Source organism: Euleptes europaea, chromosome 1 (genome assembly GCF_029931775.1).
Source record: "Euleptes europaea isolate rEulEur1 chromosome 1, rEulEur1.hap1, whole genome shotgun sequence".
NCBI classification, from domain to species: domain Eukaryota; kingdom Metazoa; phylum Chordata; class Lepidosauria; order Squamata; family Sphaerodactylidae; genus Euleptes; species Euleptes europaea.
This window is the reverse complement of record NC_079312.1, coordinates 163881294-163904470: the sequence shown is the minus strand read 5'-3', so window position 1 is coordinate 163904470 and position 23177 is coordinate 163881294. Positions and strand designations below refer to the sequence as shown.

The window sequence follows — 23177 nt, the reverse complement described above, 5'->3', positions numbered from 1 at the left end:
ATGTGCTCTGACTATGTGGCAGCAGCCGCATTCTCATTACCAGTTGCTGCTGAAATATAGCACAGTGTCACTGCACTTCCTTTAAAATTTTGATACCACAAATCCTTCCTTGATGGCAAATAAATGAGCTCAACTCCCAATTCCGATGCTTTATAGTCCGGCTGCCACTGCTTGCCACCCTGCTAAAGCGAAAACTCCGTTCGCTTGCTTACCTAGCGGCAGATTGTGATGTCAAAGAAGCAGGACTTGTAGATGTGGGTTTTAATTTTATTTTCCTCATGGAATATTTTATTTTGAAAGCTGCTGCTGTTGCTGAAATAGTGGCAGATTTGCTACTTAAATGACTTGCTTGATACCCCTATTATTCCACATCGACCAGGGGAAGATGATTTGCTGTATTTTGCGTTTTACTCATCTGTCTTCTTTTGAAGCTCTTCCCAACGTTGCTTAAGTTGTTGGGGGCAAAAACATGGAGATAAAGATACAGGCTAGAAAGTATGGCTCCACAGTGGAGGACATCGAAGCATTTTAAAAAGGATTAAAATAGTCTCTGGAAAATTCACCCCTACCCGAGGGCTTAAAATGGGGAACATTTTTAAAACGGGGGTGTGTAAAGCTGTGCAACTCCAGCTAAATTTGCATCACTGAACATAGACCCTACAGAGGAGCTGTAGGAGGTTACCAATGAAAGGGTTATTGTCAAGTTACTAACTTGGGAGTGGTCGTGGCTCAGTGGTAGAGCATCTGCTTGGCATGCAGGTCTCAGGTTTAACCCCCAGCATCTTCAGTTAAAGGGACCAGACAAGTAGGTGATGTGAAAGACCTCAGCCTGAGACCCTGGAGAGCCGCTGCCGGTCTGAGTAGACAATACCGACTTCGATGGACCAAGGGTCTGATTCAGTAGAAGGCAGCTTCGTGTGTTCATGTGTTTATTTTAAATTTTACCTTGCTGTTTAAACGATATTGAACAGAACAGACAAAGCTCCTATTCCTGTCTCTCCTGTACTAAGCCAGAGTGGTAGCTGTGTTAGTCTGTTGTAGCAGAACATAACAGGAGTCCAGTGGCACGCTAACAACTAACAATATTTCTTACAGCATGAGCTTTCATGAGTCAGATCTCACTTCCTCAGATGTAGAAAGAGAGAAAATAATTTTCCTCATTTTTACACAGAGGTTTACAGAAGGAGAAGGGGGAAAGTTAGGAGTTGAACAAAGAGAGTCCTGGTGTGATGAAACATAAGTCCAGCAGCACCTTAAAGGCTAGCAGTATTTAAACCAACACCAGCTTTCGTTGGTCAGAGATCACTAAGCAGCAATATCTTATTTCATGCGATGCATTTCAGAAGAGGCATTCCTTTCTGTGTGTGAGCAAAGGGGAACAAAGATGCTGCTTGCCATTTCCAATTTTTATAACTACTTTTTATTGAAAGTAATATATAATTAATCAGTCTGCTGTCCGGTTAACTGAGGTGCCTCTTTAAGCGATCAAAAGTTTTTAGGCTGCCATTTTGTTCCCTCCTATAATTGTAGTGCAGGTGGACTATAGGATATTTTGGCACATGAGATGCACAGGTCCTTGTTCATTGGGAGCGATGATTGAGTGCTTGCATTTCTCTATATTTGTAGCCATTGGATAGTGATCTTGGGCCAGCCTAGCTCTGTCCTGTTCCATAAATTGCAGGGCCAAATTGCCTTGCGGATGCCAGCTCTGTTTGGCACAATCTAAGGCATTAACCAAATTATCTTCTCTTCCCCCCCCCCCCCCCCCAATGTCAGTAGTAAATAATTTCTCTCTCCATTAGTCAATAATGAAGCGGCACATTTCACGGAGTACTGCAGAGAACTGATTTGTGTTTGTACTTTTAGTTGCAGCAACCACATGCAATTGCCTTTTTCCCTTTTAAAATTTGGTTATTAAACTTATTTCCCTCTATTTGCCAGCAGCTCAGCGTGTTATGGCTTTTTGCTTCCATTTAGAGCAAATGTGTTCACACAGTACTTCTCACACAATCTGTCCTGTTTTTTTTTGTTTTTTTTTTTTGCTTAGCGCGATGTAGTGATTATATTACAGCTTCTGTCTTGGGGTATTCCCACCCCACCCCAAATCCTGGTGTGGGATGTACGCATAATAGAAAATGTATAATAGAAAATGTATTTATTCAAGTTCTCCCTCTCCCCCCCCCCCAATTTTTCATTTCAGAGGTTTACAAATGAGGACCACCTGGCGGTTCATAAACTCAAGCACGAAATGACATTGAAATTTGGTCCTGCCAGAACGGATTCAGTCATCATAGCAGGTATATGCTGGGATCCAGGTCAACTTGAAAAGCTGCACATTAGTACATTCCAGTTATAACACCGATACCAGCAACCAGATGCGCTGAATAATATCGCTTCTACCCATGTTAATAACTTACAGCCCTTGTTTTAATTAGGCAGGAGGTGTGGGGGGGGGGGAGTAAGAGGCTTCCAGATTTCTACCTTTTTATATATTTGATGGTAGTATTGGGTTTTGCGACTTACCAGGGAAAGATTTACAGGCGAGAAGTCTTTCACAGTTCTTCATGCACTTTTCAGGGTGATGAACAAATGTTGACAAGCCCGGCTTCCCCTACTTGGCCCAGGTGTCCATTTCCTCCAGCTTTTAGGCTGACAGTCCATAAATCTGAAACTCCATCTTGTGAATTGGCTGCTGCAAAGACTTTATTTGGGAAGCCCAGAGGATATTCTATCAAAACACGCCCAGTCAATGCAAGCCTGTGTAAGATTTGAGCAGAGCGTCCCTGGCCATCTGGCGGCATATTATTGCCCTTTAAAGGGGTATTTTCCCACCCTCTCAGTTCTCCATTCTGAATCCTGTTTTTAAACCAAAAAGATGAGGGAAAGAGAAGAGTTAGTCATTGAACGAAGCAGACATTGCTTTGTTGAAAATCTCTTAATGTTAAAGTTTCCACTAGAGAAACCATATCTTTATAAAGCCCTGCCATACATATTAGTGGTGTTCATTCTGTAAGTGTAAATGTCGGATGGGAGTGCTGCTGACAGAGTTTTGGCAAGTGCGATTTTCTTCCATTCCCATAGCAATGGCTAGGAAAACCATAGCTACTGAAATTCTCTCTCCTTATACAGCTATGAAAAGTCATTAGGTCTTGGTTGTGGGTGCAGATTGTGCGTGCATGTTTGATACGGAGACATCCCAAAAAACCGTTAAAATCCCTCAAAGCTACGCTAATGTGTTGCAAGCATAGCGTTCCTTGCTTTTTCTTTCTTTCTGACAAGTGAAAAAACTGGTGGGAGAATTATGCACACAGAAGAACATTCTGGGCTATGAGCAGATGGAACTAGGGCAAAGCAGAGCTCTCTGCATTTTTATGTCTTTTCGTCAAATTCGAAGTGTCAGCAGTTCTCAAACTTCCACAACTGCCACCATCCCCAGTTGTATAATGTGTTGCTGATGGTGACCATTTCAAGGGTAGGGAGATACAAATCATTTAGTATTCCTCTTGCAGCAGCCATGCAATTAAGCACATGAGTCACTCAGAGCTCCTGTCCTGTCCTTGCAAACAGCCTGGAAATGTTAGCCCAACACAGCTTGTCCCTCCAGCAAGAACAAATCAGTCTTTCTCTCTGACACCAAGCAATGTGCGGTGCAAGTAAAGGGTTCCCCTGAGATTCGGGGCATCAGCAGTCATAGCGAAAGGTCCATCAAAAGCTGAGTTACTCAGACAAAGGTTGGAAGCGGGTCTGCCTGTATTCTGTGATTCCACAACTGCCCTGTATGAGCATGGAATGTAGTTCATATGAACACATGAAGCTGCCTTATACTGAATCAGACCCTTGGTCCATCAAAGTCAGTATTGTCTACACAGACTGGCAGCGGCTCCCCAGGGTCTCAGGTGGAGGTCTTTCACATCACCTACTTGCCTAGTCCCTTTAACTAGAGATGCCGAGGATTGGATCTGGGACCTTTTGCATGCCAAGCAGATGCTCTACCACTAAGCCACAGCCCCTCCCCGATGCATGCAGGCCTCAGCATCCTGAGAACCTTCAGTTTCATTGTAAAAGGAATTGTTAGTTTTACGGGCTAAAAAAATATGCTTAAATACGAAATCTGAGAATGCAGACATCTTTTCCAGGGGTCAGGAGTTGGAGTTTCGGTGCTCTGCATCATTCCTTAACTTTTCCGAGACTAACTGAAGCATATTTCAAAGTAAACAGACCAATCTGCATAACTCCGGTAATAGAACATGGGTCTATATGAAACGTAGTATTTTTAATTTAGTATTTTTTTTTAAATTCAGAGTATACAAAGCCTTCTGGCTACAAAGCAAATACAATTGCCATCATGCAGTACTTAGGAAAAGTCATTCTCATGCCAATGTATGGAAAGTGATATTACCTTTATGCTTTTAAATACTCACTCACCCGTGACAGGAATCTCGTCAGGAAACCAAGCAGCGAAACCTTTTTTAAAATTGGAAGAGAATTGATTTTCTCTTAAGCCGCTAATGTGCTACAAATGTCTGAAACGGGTATGTATGAGCAGGAGGTCTAGTTAAAAAACAACCCACTAAGGTTCATTATCGCTGTATTTAAAGGATGATAATGTGACAACTGAAAAATTCTGAATCGGTTCTCGGGTATCTTTTTAATGGACAATGTGGCAGAAGGGATGGGAAAGGAACAGGAAATTGTTGCAGAAGTGAATTCAGCAGAGCCCCTGAGTGAAAAGCCAAGGCGAACTGACAGTGTTCCCTCCCTGTGTGGGGTGAAACGAAAAGTGTGGGGAATCAGACCAATTACACAAGGAACCCAAGCAGCCACTTAGTGTCTGTATTTTTAGGGGTGATTCAGTACCTGCTCTCTGAGACACTCTCCATGACATTTTAAGGGGTCATGGAGCATGGGTCTTTCAGATTGTGTGCCGAGGCCCTCTAATGCAGCATCATATCTTTGGCTCTACAGTGCATGTGCATTATAATCAGGGCCATATTTTCTCTGTTCCTGACCTCTTTCGGTTTATTTTTTTAAACATGCCCCCTGATCCATTCCCACGTCCAGTCATACTCAAACTTAAACTTTCCCTGCAAACCTCTTAAATAGAGAGCCAGCGTGGTGTAGTGGTTAAGAGCAGTGGTTTGGAGCGGTGGACTCTATAATCTAGTGAACCGGGTTGGTTTCCCCACTCCTCCACATGAAGCCAGCTGGGTGACCTTGGGATAGTCACAGCTCTGTTAGAGCTCTCTCAGCCCCACCTACCTCACAGGGTGTCTGTTGTGGGGAGGGGAAAGGAAGGTGATTGTAAGCCGGTTTGATTCTTCCTTAAGTGGTAGAGAAAGTCAACATATAAAAACCAACTCTTCTTCTTCTCCTTTTCCTTCTCCTTCTCATCCTATTCGTCCCTTACCCTTCTCTAGCATATATCTTATAGCACGCCCAGAAGCTTCATTTAGTGAGAAAGGTCAAATTGTGGATTTCCTGATCCCAACCATGTCACTAATCTGGAAGGATCTCCCATGATCCACATTCCCACCATTTGTATTCTGTATGTGTTTTCTTTTTTACAAAATGTGGCAATGTATGAAAAAGGAATCAGAACTTTGTGAATGAAAAGGCAGAAAACTGCATGGTTGTAAATGTCTCCTGTGAATAAACATTCTTGGTTCCTCGTTCTGTGAATAATGTAATCAAAGCTTTTATTTCTCCACAAAAAAACCCACAGATCAGACTCCGACGCCAACCCGTTTTCTGAAGAACTGCGATGAAGTTGGCCTCTTCAATGAGTTGGCTAGCTCATTCGAGCATGACTTCAAGAAAGCCACAGAAGATGACGAGAAAAAGGCAAGAGTGGGGGGGGGGAGCTTTTAATTCTCTTTGATCTAAAATGGAAGGAGGAAGAAGGAGAGTTGGTTTTTATATGCCGACTTTCTCTACCACTTAAGGAAAAATCAGCTTACAATCACCTCACCTCCCCCCCACAACACACACCCTGTGAGGTAGGTGAGGCTGAGAGAGCTCTAAGAGAGCTGTGACTAGCCCAAGATCACCCATCTGGCCTCGTGGAGGAGTGGGGAAACCAACCCAGTTCACCAGATTAGTCTCCGCCGCTTATGTAGACAAGTGGGGAATCAAACCCAGTTCTCCAGATCAGAGTCCACCACTCCAAACCACTGCTCTTAATCACTACACCATGCTGGCTCTCTAGGAGGCTTTCTCTTTAGTGTCCCTATCTTGTGAAGATACATAGCCAATTTTAATCAGCCCCAGAGGGCTGTTGATCTTACCTCCAGCAATGGCTTGTACCGAATGCATCAGATGATGTTGCATGGTGGTTGCTGAGGGAGGCCATAATACCAGTGCCTCTTCTAGTCTCTCTCTAACTATGGTGACGTTCAGGATCCTGGCTCTGCTTCCTGAGCTAAAGAGGGTAACTATATGCAAAGAACTTTTTTCTTCCACTGAGTTTTGGCTCTTTTCATTGTTTTATTCCTTGCTTCTGGCAATTGAAGGTTTAAAGGGGTCTTGAATAAAGACAGCTGCATCTCCTTATCAATTTGAATAATAGGTGGTAGGAAAGTGGTGCCTCTTTTTTTGTAACTGTTGGTGTTTATTAAATATTTGGTTGTGCCAGTGCTGGATACTTTATGAACCATGGGAATGATGCATCCCGCCCAAAAGGCTTCTCGAGGATGTCAGAGCGGTGACAGTGTTAGCTCTGTAAAGGGATTTTCTCCCAGGAGACCTGGAAAGTGGGGGGGTGGGGGACATGAGTGAATGTTTTATTGCCCCAAATAGATGTTGCAAGCTTTGGGAAAACCACCCAGCCACAGACATCAGTCAGTTTTCACAGCCTTCTTGTAAGGAATAAATGGAAAAGTAGTCAAAGCATTTTAAAACTTGATTGGCATATACATCGCCCAATTTATATATATATTTTTCTAGATCAAGTGTTCTGCCTACTAAACTGATACCCCCCTGCATTGCAGTCAGCTTGTTTCTGAGCTGAATTGCCGAGGAGCTTAAACCGCGTGGATATCTTGCCAAAGATTGTGACCTGGGGGAATTGAGAGTAACATTGCTAAAACCTCCTGCTCATTTACCCCGCTAGTGCTATCTTTTGTTTGTTTGTTTAAACTTAGGCCATTTGTGCAGGGTCGATTTTGATGCTCGCTCAAAGCTGCTTTTTAAAACCCACCCTTTAAAATGATTATTCATGGTCCCGACACGAGAGGATACGGTTCCTTCAGTGAATGCTTCAATGCAGGGGCGGAGCAAATACAAAAGGTCGCATTAAAGGGGCTCTTAAGAAATGCGAAGCAGGTATGCACCGGCTTCGCAGTGACGGCTGGAATGACGGTTCAGCATGAAGAAATAAAAAAAATGTGCGGGGCACTTCATCCTGGAACGCGCTGTTAATCACCAAGCATAAACGGCCTGAGACTTACGTTTGCATGCTACCTTTGCTGCAGGTCTGTTTCACAGCAGAGTGACATTCCAGGTTCGTTCTGGGTTCCTTAATGCTTTTTCCCCCCCTTCCATATTGCAGTTCAGAACCTTTACCTCAAAACAAAAGCAAATATTTTACACAACAGAATGCTTGAAAACCTCCAGCCTAGTCAGGCATTTTATATGTTGAGACCACCCCTAGTCCTGTTGTTGTACTGTTTTAATAGCTACCACTTTCGTATTAAATATGATTCAGTTCAAATATTTCAGACCTCCAGCAGGAGACTGCAGCAGTCCAAAGCCTGGGCTAGTTTCAGACAGGCTCGAAGGAATTGCCCTTGCTAGAATTGCCTGGATTGGATTGTTGGATCCAGCTGGTTTAATATTCAGAAAAACTTGGCAGGCATTGCCGGGCGCATTCATGAGATTTGGCAGAACCAAGGTCGGTTGCTGGTGCTAGTTTGGGTTTTGTGTGGGGTTCTTTTTTTTTTTTTTGCCCTGGATAGTTCCAGCCACAGCGTATGCAGTAATTAAAGGCAGAGAAAGAGGGGGTTTCCAAGCATACTGCTTGTTGGGCAATGGACATTCTTAACCAGAGCTCTAGTCATGCCCTCCTGACCTGGAGGGCCCAGGCTGGACTGATCTCATCGGATCTCAGAGGCTAAGCAGGGTTGACACTGGCAAGTATTTGGATGGGAGACCTCCAAGGAATACCAGGGTCGTGACGTAGAGGCAGGCAATGCCAAACCACCTCGGAATGTCTCTTGCCTTGAAAACCCCACCAGGGGTTGCCATAAGTCAAATGTGACTTGATGTCCCCCCCAAAAAAAACAAAAGTCATGTATAATCACCCATTCAGGATGCCAGTCCCTCTGCCATTCGTTGGAAAGGTCTGTGGTGCTTTCTATAGTACAGAATAGGAAGCACAATTTGTAGGATGCCAGGAAACACACATGTGGGGGTGAGTTGGGGGTTGTAGTGGTTGCCATTTGTTATCGACTCCTTACTTTAAGGAGCTCAGGGCAACATTTGTTTCTTCTCCAACCTCCTCAGCCATTTTATCCTCACAACAAACCTGTAAAATAGTTTAGGCTGAGAGATTATAATGAGTAGGCTTGGCTGGCAAGGGATTTAAATCCAGGCCGTCTGGTTCTAGTCATCATTATGTTTGCTGTCCACTGGCTCTCGCATAGCGGTCTAGGAGAGTTCCAGTTATTTTCCTGAACATTATCAACTCTTATTAGTTCACCTCATGTGAAGATGGCAGAACAATGGGGGTAGCACCTGTTTAGAAGGTGTATCCTGTAGCTGAAATCTCTCCTCTCAGCTTAGTTTTAGTATACTACAATTGCTGGTGTTTGAATATCCTGTTCTAATAGTTTTAATGTTGGCAAATGATATCATTCTATGCAATCTAAAGCCCCTGGTTGACAGCTATTCCTTTTGAGGAGAGAAACATGTTAGGCCACTTCCTAAACCAGGGGGGTGTAGTGGTTAAGAGCGGTGGACTTTAATCTGGAGAAGTGGATCTGATTCCCCACTCCTCCACATGAGCGGTTGACTCTAATCTGGTGAACCAGGTTTGATCCCCCACTCTTCCACATGAATGACAGACTCTAATCTGAAGAACTGGGTTTGATTCCCCACTCCTCCACATAAGCGACAGAATCTAATCTGGAGAACCGGGTTAGTTTCCCCACTCCTTCACATGAAGCCTGCCTGGTGACCTTGGGCTAGTCACAGTTCTCTCAGTCCCACCTACCTCACAAGGTGTCTGTTGTGGGGAGGGGAAGGGAAGGTGATTGTGAGCTGCTTTGAGATTCCTCAAAGGTAGAGAAAAGCAGGATATAAAAACCAACTCTTCTTCTCCTTTTCCTCCTCCTCCTCCTTCTTCTCCTCCTCCTCTTAAAATGGCCTACTTTCTAGTTCTATTGCCACTTTCTCCACCACACATCTCTTGATGAGCTAGATTTGCTCCAAGGGGGCTCTGGCTGCTAGCCCCTGGTTGAAGGGCTGCCGATCTACCTACCACATTTTAATGTGGTAAATTGCTGCTTTGAATTGGCGTTTGCTATTTGCTGGTTTACTTTACTGTGTGGACATTCCATGCTCCTAGTTTTGCCATTTGCTTTTTGCCGGAGTTCTGATTCATTGATTGAAGATGGCAGTAACAAAATTGCTGTTAACAAAATTGGAAAAGGCCAGGCAGCACTGCTGAAAATAGGTGTGGTGGCATGTTGCCAGGTTCAGACATATGGTTAGATTTTATTACAATGGACTGGCCATAGATTTGTAATAACTCGTAAGGCTCTCTTGTTGGCTTTTGCTTAAATCAAGTAATAATTCAAAAAATGACTTATATAGCAGCTTACAGTGCTTCTATGAATGAAAGTGCTTTCTGTAAACTGCAGGCATTTCAGCATTTTTTTTTATTTTAGCGAAGCCTTAAAAAGAGAACTGTTGAAAAGAATTGCTCATATAAGTGTCTACAGAATCCTAGAACTTGCATTTCTGAGCTAACAAGCATTCTTTGTATGAGCTTCTAGAGCAGCTATGCAGTTTGGCATTTATACCGTGAGTTGCTGTATTTCTTGGTGAGCATACAAGTGGCAAATAGCTCCTCCGTGCTGCACAGTATCCACTTCCTCTCTCTCTGTAACATTGTCCTCTCCTAGCCTTAAAGAGCTAGTAGTAGAGCCACCGTGGTGTAGTGGTTAAGAACAGTGGCTTGGAGTGGTGGACTCTGATCTGGAGAACCCAGTTTGATTCCCCACTCCTCCACATGAGCGTTGGAGGCTAATCTGGTGAACTGGATTTGTTTCCCCACTCCTACACACGAAGCCAGCTGGGTGACCTTGGGCAAGTCACGCTCTCTCAGCCTCACCTACCTCACAGGGTGTCTGTTGTGGGGAGGAGAAGGGAAGGTGATTGTAAGCCGGTTTGAGTCTCCCTTAAGTAGTAGAGAAAGTCGGCATATAAAAACCAACTCTTCTTCTTTTGAGGATGGGGAAAGAGAACAACTGTGGTACGCAGCCACAGTGGGACCCATGTACAAGATGGATGGGTTACCAGATTAGACAAGTGGCATTGTGGATGGGTGACCACAGTCAACTTTTGCCCAACTTCACTAGAGGGTGAAGGGCAGCAGCCCCTGGAGACAATGAAGACGCATACAGAATTCACAATTCAGTGTGTTATCTTTTTCTGTAGTGTCCTGGACCCCTGGATATGTCTCTGTCCTCTGCCCCCTCTTCCCCAGACATCAAAATAAAAGAGGAAGAGCCGGTGGAAGTAGACTCGTCCCCTTCTGACAGTCCAGTGGCGAGTCCACGGACACCACAGATCAAGGAGAAGGTGAGTTGTCTTTTCGCCTGCTTTTACTGGTTTTGTCCCGTGGATTCGCGTTAGTTAACAGCACAGGACATTTAAAGGATCGACTGACCCTGTATAGTCCTGCCTAGAGCGGATGCTGCAGTCTTCATCTTGGGCCCGCCTTTGAGTCCACCTGCCTTCTAAGGTTACGTGGGTGTCCTTGAGGGATGGAGCCTTTTCAGTGACCGCCACCCCCAGCTCTGGAATGCTTTCCATTTGTTCCCTAAGAACATACGAACATAAAAAAGCACTGCTGGATCAGACCAAGGCCCATCAGGCCCAGCAGTCTGTTCACAGACTGGCCAACCAGGTGCCTCTAGGAAGCCCCCAAACAAGACAACTGCAGCAGCATTATCCTGCTTGTGTTCCACAGCACCCAATATATTAGGCATGCTTCTCTGATCCTGGAGAGAATAGGGATGCATCATGACTAGTATCTATTTTTACTAGTAGCCATGAATAGCTCTCCTCCATGATCATGTCCACTCCCCTCTTAAAGCCTTCCAAGTTGGCAGCTATCACCACATCCTGGGGCAGGTAGTTCCATAATTTAACTGCGTTGTGTGAAGAAATACTTCCTTTTATCAGTTTTGAGTCTTTCACCCTCCAGCTTCAGCAGATGATCCTGCGTACTGGTATTATGAGAGAGTGAGAAAAGCTTCTCCCTGTCCACTCTCTCCATATCATGCATAATTTTATAGACCTCTATCATGTCTCCCCTTAACTGCCTTCTTTCCAAGCTAAACAGTCCAAAATGTTTTAATCGCTCCTCCATCTGCCGTGTAAGAGCCCCTTGGCGCAGAGTGGTAAGTTGCAGTACTGCAGTCCAGGCTCTGCTCACGACCTGAGCGATCCCGATGGAAGTTGGTTTCAGGTAGCCGGCTCAAGGTTGACTCAGCCTTCCATCCTTCCAAGCTCGGTAAAATGAGTACCCAGCTTGCTGGGGATAAAGGGGAGATGACGGGGGAAGGCACTGGCAAACCACCCCATAAACAAAGTCTGTCTAGAAAATGTCGGGATGTGACGTCACCCCATGGGTCAGGAATGACCCGGTGCTTACACAGGGGATCTTTACCTTTACCTACCATCTGCCGTACCCGATGCGTTTGTTTCAACCCAGATCAAGACTTTTTAAATTTTTTAGCAAACTCCTAGTTGAGTCGTGTGTGTTTTTGTTCATGTGTCCCCTTTTGTTTGCCTGGACTTTAGATTTTAGTTGGCTGCTCTCCAATGGTTTATTGCTAGGAACTGGTGCTTCCATTGGAGGTGGAGAAATAGAAGCTGCCGTTTTGTGGGATAGCGGCAGCCCTTTTTGAAGCTACCACATTCAGGCAAATCACTTCCGCTGTGCGTCTGTCTCCTTGTGATCCCACCTAAGATTGTGAGGCCGTCAGTAATCTAGCATGCTGCAGTGGCATAGGGAACCGAGAGGCAGCGGAACTGGACCATTTACTGAAAGAGCCTTGAGCGAACAAAGCTAACTGTGAGACTGCTTTTCAAGCTTGTGCCCGTCAACACAGGTTGTTTATGCATGGGAGTTTTACCTGAGGTTCGTTGCTCGCTGGACCCACACTTTCCTGTTGGGAATCTATGCACCAGCAGTCTCTAAGCTCAAATCAAGTCCCCGCCCCTTTAAAAGCTGCTTTGTAATTGGCTTACTTGTAGTGCTTACTGTGAGAGAAACCCAATTGCCACATAAGAACACATTTTAAGATCAACAACAAAAATTCCAGAGCAATCTGAAAGGAAGGCGGGGGGAGAAATCCAAGCCTCAGTTTTAAAAAGCTTTTCTTTCTGTTCAGAAAGAGCTTGCAGGAAGCAGGAAGTATTTGAATCCCCTCCTCTGGACATGTTGTTTGTAATTTGCTGTGAGAGAAACTAAGCTTGCATGTCCTGCACTTTGCCTTATGCATGGGGATTTCACCCAGGCTGTTCTCAGGGAAGATGGAAAAATCGGGTTAACAGAGGAACGGGATGACCCGGACATTGCAAGGGCTGGGTGCAAGGTCATCTCTAATGGACGGAAAACTCATGCATAACTCCAAGGAACAACCGAGACAGACCGGGGGCGAACGTGAGTGAAAGTACCCATGCATAAACGACCACAGAGGCTTTTCCTATTGAAATGTGATGCAAATAATTGTCTGAATCAAAACCAGATTAGTGGCGGGACAAGGAATGTGCTGCAAAATAGGTTAGTGTGACACAGAGAGATCATGAATGGAAGATACGATAACTTACCTTATTTGGACAGACTGTTCGTGTGATCCGAAGAGAGTTGACACACTATTTCAAATGATGTAGGAAGGTCCCCAATACAATTGTTATCATGATCAATGGATTACCCCTATTTTAATTAAATTACCTGCCACCATAACAAAAGATAAAATAGTCCCCTTTTTGCTAGTAGATAGAGATCCAAGAACAACGTTGGTGGTGGCCAAGTATCTCTCCACCATATTTTTCTTAAAGAAATAAAGGCTCCCCATTTTCTTCTCAAGACCTTTGGGTCAAGGGAGCTTGAAGGAAAGGGGTCATGATCTGTCCGTGGAAGGAGCTGATGGATGCTGATATTTTCCATGCCCTTCACCCGCAGCAGTCCTTTCTGCCCTCAGGAAAGTAGATTCCCGGGGTCGCAACACCCATGTGGAGGGAGAAGGGGATGAAATCACCCTTCTGTTCTTCTATCCATGCTGTTCTGCTGACAGAAGTGAGCGCAGAAGGTAGTTCCACTTCCCCCCCTCCTCCTCAGTGCAGGCCCCCAGCCTGTGTGTTGGTTCATCCATGTGCGTTCTGGGACCCCTAGAGTCAACTTTTCCGGGGTCAGGAAGGATTGCTGGGGAGGAGGAAAACAAGGGAAAGATCTGTGATACTTGCACCTACGGACTGCTGGGACCAGTGCACTAGTGTGTTCCTCTGGTGTGATTATCCTAAATCTCCTGCCGAGGAGGGTGAGTCCTCATTAGTAGTTTTTAAAAAGGTACAGACGTTCTACTCAGCTTGAACAGCCAAGTGAGTCAACAAGAAACTCTGGAAGGAAACTTTTTCTTCCAGTCTTAATAGACCCCTAACTCTCCCCCAGACCCCACTAGCTGCCCCTACCTACTGTTTACTCATGCCCTGTAAGTCTGATTCATTCTTCCTTCCCCTCTATCACTGTGCTAAATTTCAGTAGGATGAAGTATCAGGCACGACTGGCGTGATTTTAAAGCAACATCTCTTTTAATGGGAAGTGAAGTTCACAGCTAATTAATTTTTTTTAGCATTCATGTGCTGCACTTCTCAATTAACAATTTCCAAGGCAATTTACAGTAATACGATAGAGCTTAAAACACAGTACAAATTCCATGAAAGCGGCAACAGATAAAAAGAAACTGAGCCCAGTGGCCTCATGAAAAAAGAACAAAGGGACAGAAACTGTAAATCAACGTGAAATAGCAGTTACCCAGCAAAGATAGTCAAATAACTACCTCTGCTGGGTTTCTTTCTCGTGTTAATGTAAAACAACAGTTATAAATACAGTAACACAGCAAGTAAAAGGGATGTGTATTCCATAACTTGGACAACACAGCAGAAAAGGTGCTGTGCCTTGGTCCCAGCTCAACTGTGCCAAGGGAAAAAACGTAGCAATGGGCGGGTTTCTTTTGAAAGAAGGCAAAAGAGTTTGAGCTTTTTATTAAACCAAGTAACGTCTGCATGAGTTATTCTAGTGGTAATGGTGTAGTGGTTAAGAGCAGAGGACTCATAATCTGGAGAACCGGGTTTGATTCTCCACTCCTCCCCATGGGTCCTGCTGGGTGACCTTGGGCCAGTCACAGTTCTCTCAGAACTCTCTCAGTCCACGTGGAGGCAGGCAATGGCAAACCACCTCCGAACGTCTCTTGCCTTGAAAACCCTATGGGGTCGCCATAAGTCAGCTGTGACTTGATGGCACTTTCCAACACCACCAATGACATATTAAAAAATAAAGGTTCCTGGGTTTGAGAAATTCTCTTTTGTATTTGTATTCACTGATGGTTTCATTATGTCAATGTAGATGCTACGTTAAAGTAGGTTAGCAACATTTCCGTGCTTGTTGCGAGTCTCGCCCTCATCAGAATTTCCAGAGAAGGATTATTTTTCTTGCGTTTCCAATGTGGTTTAGGACTTCCAACCATGTCATGTTTATCCGAAAGAGGCATATGCCTCCTTTCCACCTATAGCACTTCATAGTGGCAATCAAAACCATTATATAATAAAGATATCAATAAAATAGTAAAAGACCCCGAAGTCACCAAACTGTACGTTTCCCCAGATGACATGGCCAGAGCAAACTTGACACAGGTCAAGGGAAAACTTACCCTGCCAAAGCCTGGACTTTGACAGTTATCAGATGGACACCTGTTGAGCATCCATTGAAGAAGGGAGCTCCATAAATGGGGTACAACTACAGGAAAAGGCCCTCTTCCCCGGTAGATATTAGTTACTATGTGTGCAGCTGAACTTACTCTGTGTATCCATTTTCCCATGAGCTGTGGTTCTTTTGCGAAATCTTTGAGGATGGATAGGAGGATCACGTATGATCATTTCAACCAAGTGATAATCTCTCACAATGAGCGTGTGCCTGTTTCTCAGGAGAGTGCTTCCAAGCCTGTTATCATTTCCACTCCTACTCCAACCATCGTGCGACCTGGGTCGCTTCCGCTGCACATGGGGTATGATCCTCTCCACCCCACTCTTCCTTCACCGACTTCGGTCATCACCCAGGCTCCACCTTCCAACAGGCAGCTCGGGTAAGTAACGAGTTGCACATAAATGTGTGGGAAGAAGGGATCTTAAGAAGGCTTCTAACTGGGCCTTCAGCAGCTAATGGTTGGTAGCTTTTCCTGCAATCTCATGATCTCAAAGCCTTGCAGGTTACAGTGATTGGATATTAGACCAAATGGGAGCTGCCATAGGAAAGTCCTTGCTTATCCTACTTAAAATTTGAGCCGATAAAAGCAAGCTGGGAGAGTCTGTTCTTTTGAAAGGCGTGTGCTTGTAGACGAGGAGGCCAATGAGCTGGCTGTTAAAGTGTTAGGTTAGGAAACTTAATGCTCCTCCTAACAGACTCTTCTAACCCTGCAAAGATGTTCAGCATGCTGTATGGGTGGCTTAGCACAGGGGAGGGTCTGTGCGTCAAAGGGAATCACCTGCATCTGGTATGTGTTGGGCACGAACTTCAGATCTGCTAGAATTTTTCATGTAACCTAGCTTGTTTTTATATATTTTATTGTTGTTTTCTTTTTACAATTTTACATTAATAATTTTGAAGCCTTAACAATAAAAAGAACTCTAACACAGTTCAAACTTGAGATGGCTACGTTAAATAAGAAATCGTATCTCTTAGTGAGATATACCTTCTAAAATCAAAACCACTAATCACAGTAGATGATCTGCTTCTACATGTATGCTGAACTGAGGTGTGTGTGTGTGGTGTGTTTGTTTTCTTCCAGGTCTCCAACCGGCTCCATGCCGCTCGTCATGCAACTTGTGAACGGGCAGACCATGCCCGTCCTTCCTGGCCCTCCCATTCAGATGCCTTCTGTCATATCGGTAATAGAGGCTTCCAGCACGGCCGCCTTTGATAACAGGAAGGGACAGCTTTTCCCTTCGCAGAGCATATGCGAACACTTTAATTTGCAAAACCGACACCTCTCGCTACCCCTCTGTGTGAGATCAGCCTTGGCTGGAGGGGGAGGGGGCGGAGGGACCCCTGTTGCCCGCAAGGCAGTGGTGCCTGCCAAACACATTGCAGAGCGTTAAGGCTCAAAACCGGAGCCACCGTCGGAGCAGATGGCTTTCACTGTTGGTTTCAGGGCTGGGAACTACAGGCTCTCTGATTAGCTAGCTCTATGCCGAGGTCATTCAAGCTTGCAGAGAACATGTTGGCCTTTCCAAGCCAGACCAAAAAAAAACCTCCCTCCCTGGCTTCTTCAGGGCATGAAATGGTTATTTAGTTTTTATTTTTGCCTATGAATTTTTCTCGGGGTATGTGATTGACAAACTTGACTACCTTCTGGTGCAGTCTGCGTCGCTTCAGCTGCTGACTCTACCACACAGGCAAATGCAATGTCAGTGTCCTCACGGGTGTTCTGTGAATCCATTTAAGTGTACCAAAAGTTGCTGCCTTGTGTTGGGGGGGCTGGGGTGGAGATTATACATTCTACAAGACTAGTGGTTGCCTTTTATTCAGGATTAGTTGGGACATTTACAACTGAGGTGTCTAAAAAAGGCTGCCCGAGGAAAGAGAAGAAAGAGCCATTTCCTTTGCCTCCAGTTTCCAACCATTTCAGAACAACCGCCAATAGCACTGTGACTCAAAGCAGCTGTAATACTGCTTTTAAAAGCACTGATGGCGAGATCCCTAAAATATAAAGCTCGTCAGGAAAGCATTGTTCCCCTCGAGGAGGGAGTTGTGTCAAAAGAGTATCATAAAAATTGCTTCGTTTAACACAAGCTTCCCTTTCTGCATATAGCTTGCAAGGCCGATGTCTGTAGTGCCAAACATTCCCGGTATTCCTGGTCCTCCAATTGTCGGCAGCGGCTCCATTTCACCTTCAGGCCTTCCAATGCACTCAGAAGCGAAAATGGTGAGCTCCGTTACATTACGTTAGCTGCATGGTGGCCCTTATGAGGGCAGAGGGGCAAGGTATACCTTTTGAAAAATTTAATTAAAGTAAAATAACAATAGGCTCAGCAAGCTGTGAGCGTGGGTGTGAGAAGTGTGTTGGTGGGGTGACGTAAGAAGAAGAAGAGTTGGTTTTTATATGCTGACTTTCTCTACCACTTAAGGGAGACTCAAACCAGCTTACAATCACTTTCCCCTCCCCACAACAGACACCCTGTGAGGTAGGTGGAGCTGAGAGACTGACTAGCCCAAGGTCACCCAGCTGGCTCTATGTGTAGGAGTGGGGAATCAAACCCGGTTCTCCAGGTCAGACTCCACCGCTCCAAGCCACCGCTCTTAACCACTACTCCACGCTAGCTCTCCAGCGAACTAACCTCATAGGAGCTCTCCAGCGAACTAACCTTAATCTCTTTTCTATTGATTATTTCTGTATTTACTCCCCAAACAATAACAGCATTAAGAGGAGGGGGAAAACCTGACCAGCTGAAAGGATCTGGTAGGAGGTGATGTGAAAGACCTCTACCTGAGGCCCTGGAGAGCCACTGCAAATCTGAGTAGACAGTACTGACCTTCATGGACCAAGGGTCTGATTCGATAGAAGGCAGCTTCATGCATGTTCATGTGTGACTTTTGGTTTTTGAGTTTGGATTTATGCCACCACGTGCCAGCAATGCCCTTCCACCCTCTACATTGGACAAACAGCCCAGTCGCTGCAGCAAAGATTAAATGGGACATAAGTCTGACATCAGAAACCACAATATTCAGAAACCAGTGGGGGAACATTTTAACCTTCCAGGACATTTGGTTGCTAATCAAAAAGTAGCAGTTCTCTTACAAAGGGATTTCAAAGGGAGATTAGAAAGAGAGACTGCTGAATTACAACTAATAACGAAGCTCAAGGCAATGCATTCTCCTGGATTGAATAGAGAACTGGGATTCCTGTCTCATTACCAATGCTAATTTCTCTACGCCTACTACCTCTCTGCATATCACACCTAACCCAGTCACGTCTGCTAATATCATTTACTTGCTTTTGACATTTACATTGCCATTGTGTGTCTAATTCGCTCTTCTCTACTTAAGGATTCTTGTTGTATCTGAAGAAATGAGCTGTGGCTCATGAAAGCTCATACCCTGGACTCTTGCTGTTTCTACTGCTTTTAGTTATCATGTGTTCTCAGTTAACCTGTTCTAACTCTGCAACCAACTCCTACAATATGTGGCTAACTCCAGCTCAAATTGCTTAGTTTTCCCACTCCTACACATGAAGCCAGCTGGGTGACCTTGGGCTAGTCACAGCTCTCTTAGAGCTCTCTCAGCCTCACCTACCTCACAGGGTATCTTGTGGGGAAGGGATGGGAAGGTGATTGTAAGCTGGTTTTATTCTTCCTTAAGTGGTAGAGAAAGTCGGCATATAAAAACCAACTCTTCTTCTGGCTTGAGAGAAGGGAGTGGAGCACTCCCCTGCCCAAAGATATGAAGGGTGTGGTGACTGAGGGAGAGGAGCTTGCCATACTGCAGCTAAACCAAAAACTGTGGTGATGCAGCATACTTGTCTTTTGAAATAAGAGACAGAGATTTCTGTTTGGCTCTTTGTATACATACAAGGATACTAAACAAGATCATTGATTTGAAGTCTGAGACTTCAGTCCTGTGCATGCTTATTAAGATGCATGCCTCAGTAAATATGAATACGATCAGGCTTTAACAATTGTCCAAAACTTTGCGGAAGCAAGAAAAGGTAAAAATGTTTATCCATGAATAGGAACGGAAGTGTCATTGTTGTAAGCTTGGTCCAATCATAAATAATCATAGTTTGAGAATTTGAATCTTTATTTCATTATCTAGTTAAATATTTGTACTTCTCCAAAATGCTTTTATATAAAACCGTCCACAATAAAATAATAAACCAGGCAACCAATGCAGTAGAATAACTGAAAGCAGAAGAAACGTCAAGTGGCCTTTGTTTGGCGCATAAATTTTAACTCATGAAGTGCCAGATGGATCTCTTTGTAGTAGGCATTCCAAAGCCTTAGCAACCACAATGGAAAAGGTCTTATCTCATGCCCCATCCTTCCCAACTTTGGAGGCGAAGGCACCAAGAGGACAGCAGAACAACAAAAAAGGGGAAAAATTAAACCAAGCATGTAGACAGAGCTTCAAAGGTTGAGCTACAAACTATACAATATAACAAAATAATTACATTTATTGCAAGGTGTACACGGTGAAATTTTTTAAAATACAGATACAGGCTACATATAAAAATCAGTTGTAAACTTCTTATGCAGTCGATATACAATGTAAATGACCAGTGCTTGACCAGATGCGTTTTGGCCTGAGTAGGCCTTCCTTAGTGGTCATGAATATATACGTTATTACCAAGAGAACAGCTTCAGATGAAAATCTAAGGGAATTTTCAGGGTTATAAGGGAGAAGGGGATCCTTCAGGGAGTTTGAGGTCATCAGACAGGAGTGCGAGATCATCCAGATGAACTCTGGTAAGCCATTGGGTGGCATTTCCTGGATCCTAGTGCTTGTGTTGACTTGCAGGATCCCTACTGGACCTGTGTATTAGCTACAACAGTGGATGATTTATTGTGCCATTTGCAATGCTTAACCTCAGGTCACATATTTTTTTCTCCATGGTGTTCTCATTTTACATAGAAAAGCAGCCTCAAGGTCTGTATGCAATAGCTATGATTCTGTTTTTAGAGATTATAAACCTAGGCCTTAACGTACTTATGTGTTAACTTCAGCTTTCTTCTTAAACCAAGGTTGTTTTAAAAAGTTGCTGTAATTTTCAATTTCTTTAAAATTAAAAAAATCGTATTTTAAAAAGATTCCTTTTAACAACTACCACCTTTCCTCTGTGGCATCTCAAAAACGCTGCCAGTGGAAAAGGGGAATTAGTGCCATTTCTTTTCTTTTTCTTTTGCTTTGAATTTCACTTGCTGTACAGAACATATTTTTAAAGATATGGAAGGGAAAAAATTAAGTAGCCTGATAGTTAGGTCCGCAGTAATAACCTGACAAAGTAATCCAGAAATGATTTTCATTTGTAGCTTCCTATGATGTTCAGGTTTGTGGAATAGTTTTTCCATCTGGTTTATGTAGGTATCATCAGGGTCCCTACGCTAGCAGCTCTTAGAGAGGAGGGGAAAAGAAACAGATGTGAAAATAAATGTTTTAATACCAAAAAAAGACAAAATTATATATTTCATTTGTGTATGTCATTTATCTCCTGTCCTTCAAGTAGGTGTTGATTTATAACATTAAAAATGTTAAAAAGACAAAAGGTAAAACAGAAAAACAGTAAACAGTACAAAGAATATAAAGTGCTTGTTGTTTGCTGACTTTGAGCCAATGCAATAAAAGTAAAGAAGTAAAGTAAGAATTTAAAACTCCTGTTCTTTGCTATGAATCAGCAAAAAATAGTGGTGAAAACCTAACAGCAAAAAAGAACTGTAGTCGTAATAATGCGACTATAAAAACTAAAGGGAGTAAGAAAGCAAAGTCCATAATCAAAACAAGATAGTCATTAAAATCAGCTTACCGGGATTCTGGCCTTCCAGAAAAGCTTATCTTTAACAGGTTCCAGAGGACCAGTGAGAGCTGACCAGGACATTATGAGCAAGGAATTGCTGAGCTCAGGGTCTCCGGCAGAGAAGACTGTCTCCCTGGTGTCTTCCAAGCTAATCTCACTTAAGGCCAAACCACAGAGAACACATGAAGCTGCCTTATACTGATTCAGACCCTTGATCTATCAAGGTCAGTATTGGCTACTCAGACCAGCAGCAGCTCTTCACAGCCTTGGGCTGACATCTTTCTCATCACTTATCTTTTTTAACTGGAGATGCTGGGGATTGAACCTGGGATCTTCTGCCTGCCAAGTAAATGCTCTACCACTGAGCCACAGCCCCTCCCCAAAGCATACAGTATTTGGTATTCCCAGGTGGTCTCCCATCCCAGTATTAGCCAGGGTGCTATGACCACCACTAGAAGTTCTTAAACTGTGGGCAGATCTGTTGTGTGCTTTTTGCAGCCAAGGACTTTCATCCATCCTTAATTTAAAATAATTTCCAAAGCTCGCAGAAACATAATCCTATGGTCTTTTTTTAATGATTACAGTCTATACAATTGAATAGCTTCTGTGCCATTGGTGCACACGACACTTAGAATCATAGAACAGAATTATAGAATCATAGAGTTGGAAGGAACCACAAGGGTCATCTAGTCCAACCCCCTGCACAATGCAGGAAATTCACAACTACCTCACCCCCTCACCCCCATTGACCCCTACTCCATGCCCAGAAGATGGCCAAGATGCCCTCCCTCTCATCATCTGCTTAAGGTCATAGAATCAGCATGGCTGACAGATTGCCATCTAACCTCTTCTTAAAAATCTCCAGGGAAGGAGAGCTTACCACCTCCTGAGGAAGCCTGTTCCGCTGAGGAACCACTCTGTTAGAAAATCCTTCCTAATGTCTAGACGTTACATCTTCCTAAAGTCTAGATGTTATTTTGCAGAGTAACATAAGCAAAAGTGACCAGTTCTTGCTTCAAGCAGTTTAGTATCAGTTTTGATAATGCAAGAGAAGGGAGAGCACAGGTAGCCAACAAGGAAGGAGTGGGAGAGTAAAGGATGTTAAATGTAACAGTATAGACAGAAAATGGCATCCATGTGTCTTGCTCACCCACCTCCTCCTGTACCATCTGATACAAACGGACATCATAACAATATGCCTTGAAACCATGTCATTGCGTGTTTCCCTCTCCTCCACAACCCAGTGGGGTGAGGAAACGGCACAACATTTTGGTGTCAGGGCATGGATAAGTTGTAAATACTGACAGCCAGTTTTTGGTGACAGCTACATGTGTGGCATAATATCTAGTTCCAATATACTGAAAGATGACCACTGCTGTTGGAATGAGTGTTTTTAGAAGAAGAAGAAGAGTTGGTTTTTATACACTGACTTTCTCTACCACTTAAGGGAGACTCACACTGGCTTACAACCACTTTCCCCTCCCCTCCCCCCAACAGACACCCCATGACGTAGGTGGGACTGAGAAAGCTCTATGAGAGCTGTGACTGGCCCAAGGTCACCCAGATGGCTTCATGTGTAGGAGTGAGGAAACCAACCCAGTTCTCTATATTAGCATCCGCCTCTCATGTGGAGGAGTGGGGAATCAAAGCCTGTTCTCCAGACATGAGTCCACCACTCCAAACCACTACTTTTAACCACCACACCGGTTCTCTCTCTTTAAAGGTACTAACTGTAGTTATTATTATACATTATATATAGTAGGTATGTTATTATACTTTGAAATATTCTCCTGCATTTCACAAACTATTTACTGTGTTGTTCCATGTACCTGTTAGTTAAATGTTTTGGTTTGATATGAAATATTTCAGAAAAGGCAAAACTTTATAAAAAATCTTTTGCCAAATTTTCAGCTCTTATCGACTAGGATCCTAAAGAGCTGCTGGTGCAAAGAACTTGTGTTAGCCTCACAATTTTAAATGTATTTTGTTTGAACTGCCAGCCTCCCCGTGCTATTTATCCAAAGCTGCTTTTGAAACTCCCCTTGGTTTCAAAAGCAGTTTGCCATACGGCTTGGAGAGGTGCAGTCTTTGGCGATATAATTACTACTTTGGATTCTGGCTCTGATGATGCATGTGTCAAGGATCATAATTACAAAAATGTACAAA

At 43.9% G+C, this 23177-nt stretch overlaps 1 protein-coding gene across 1 annotated transcript in view; it reads left to right on the top strand.

The window, feature by feature from the left end:
* Nucleotides 1–23177, top strand: part of LOC130485221 (cyclic AMP-dependent transcription factor ATF-7) — a 137015-nt gene that overhangs the window by 101452 nt on the left and 12386 nt on the right. Inside the window, exons 3-9 of the mRNA XM_056858357.1 lie at nt 2201–2297; nt 5723–5847; nt 6838–6840; nt 10657–10800; nt 15433–15590; nt 16293–16392; nt 17316–17429. Coding sequence (XP_056714335.1) covers nt 2201–2297; nt 5723–5847; nt 6838–6840; nt 10657–10800; nt 15433–15590; nt 16293–16392; nt 17316–17429 — 741 coding nt within the window. The remainder of the gene's footprint in view (nt 1–2200; nt 2298–5722; nt 5848–6837; nt 6841–10656; nt 10801–15432; nt 15591–16292; nt 16393–17315; nt 17430–23177) is intronic.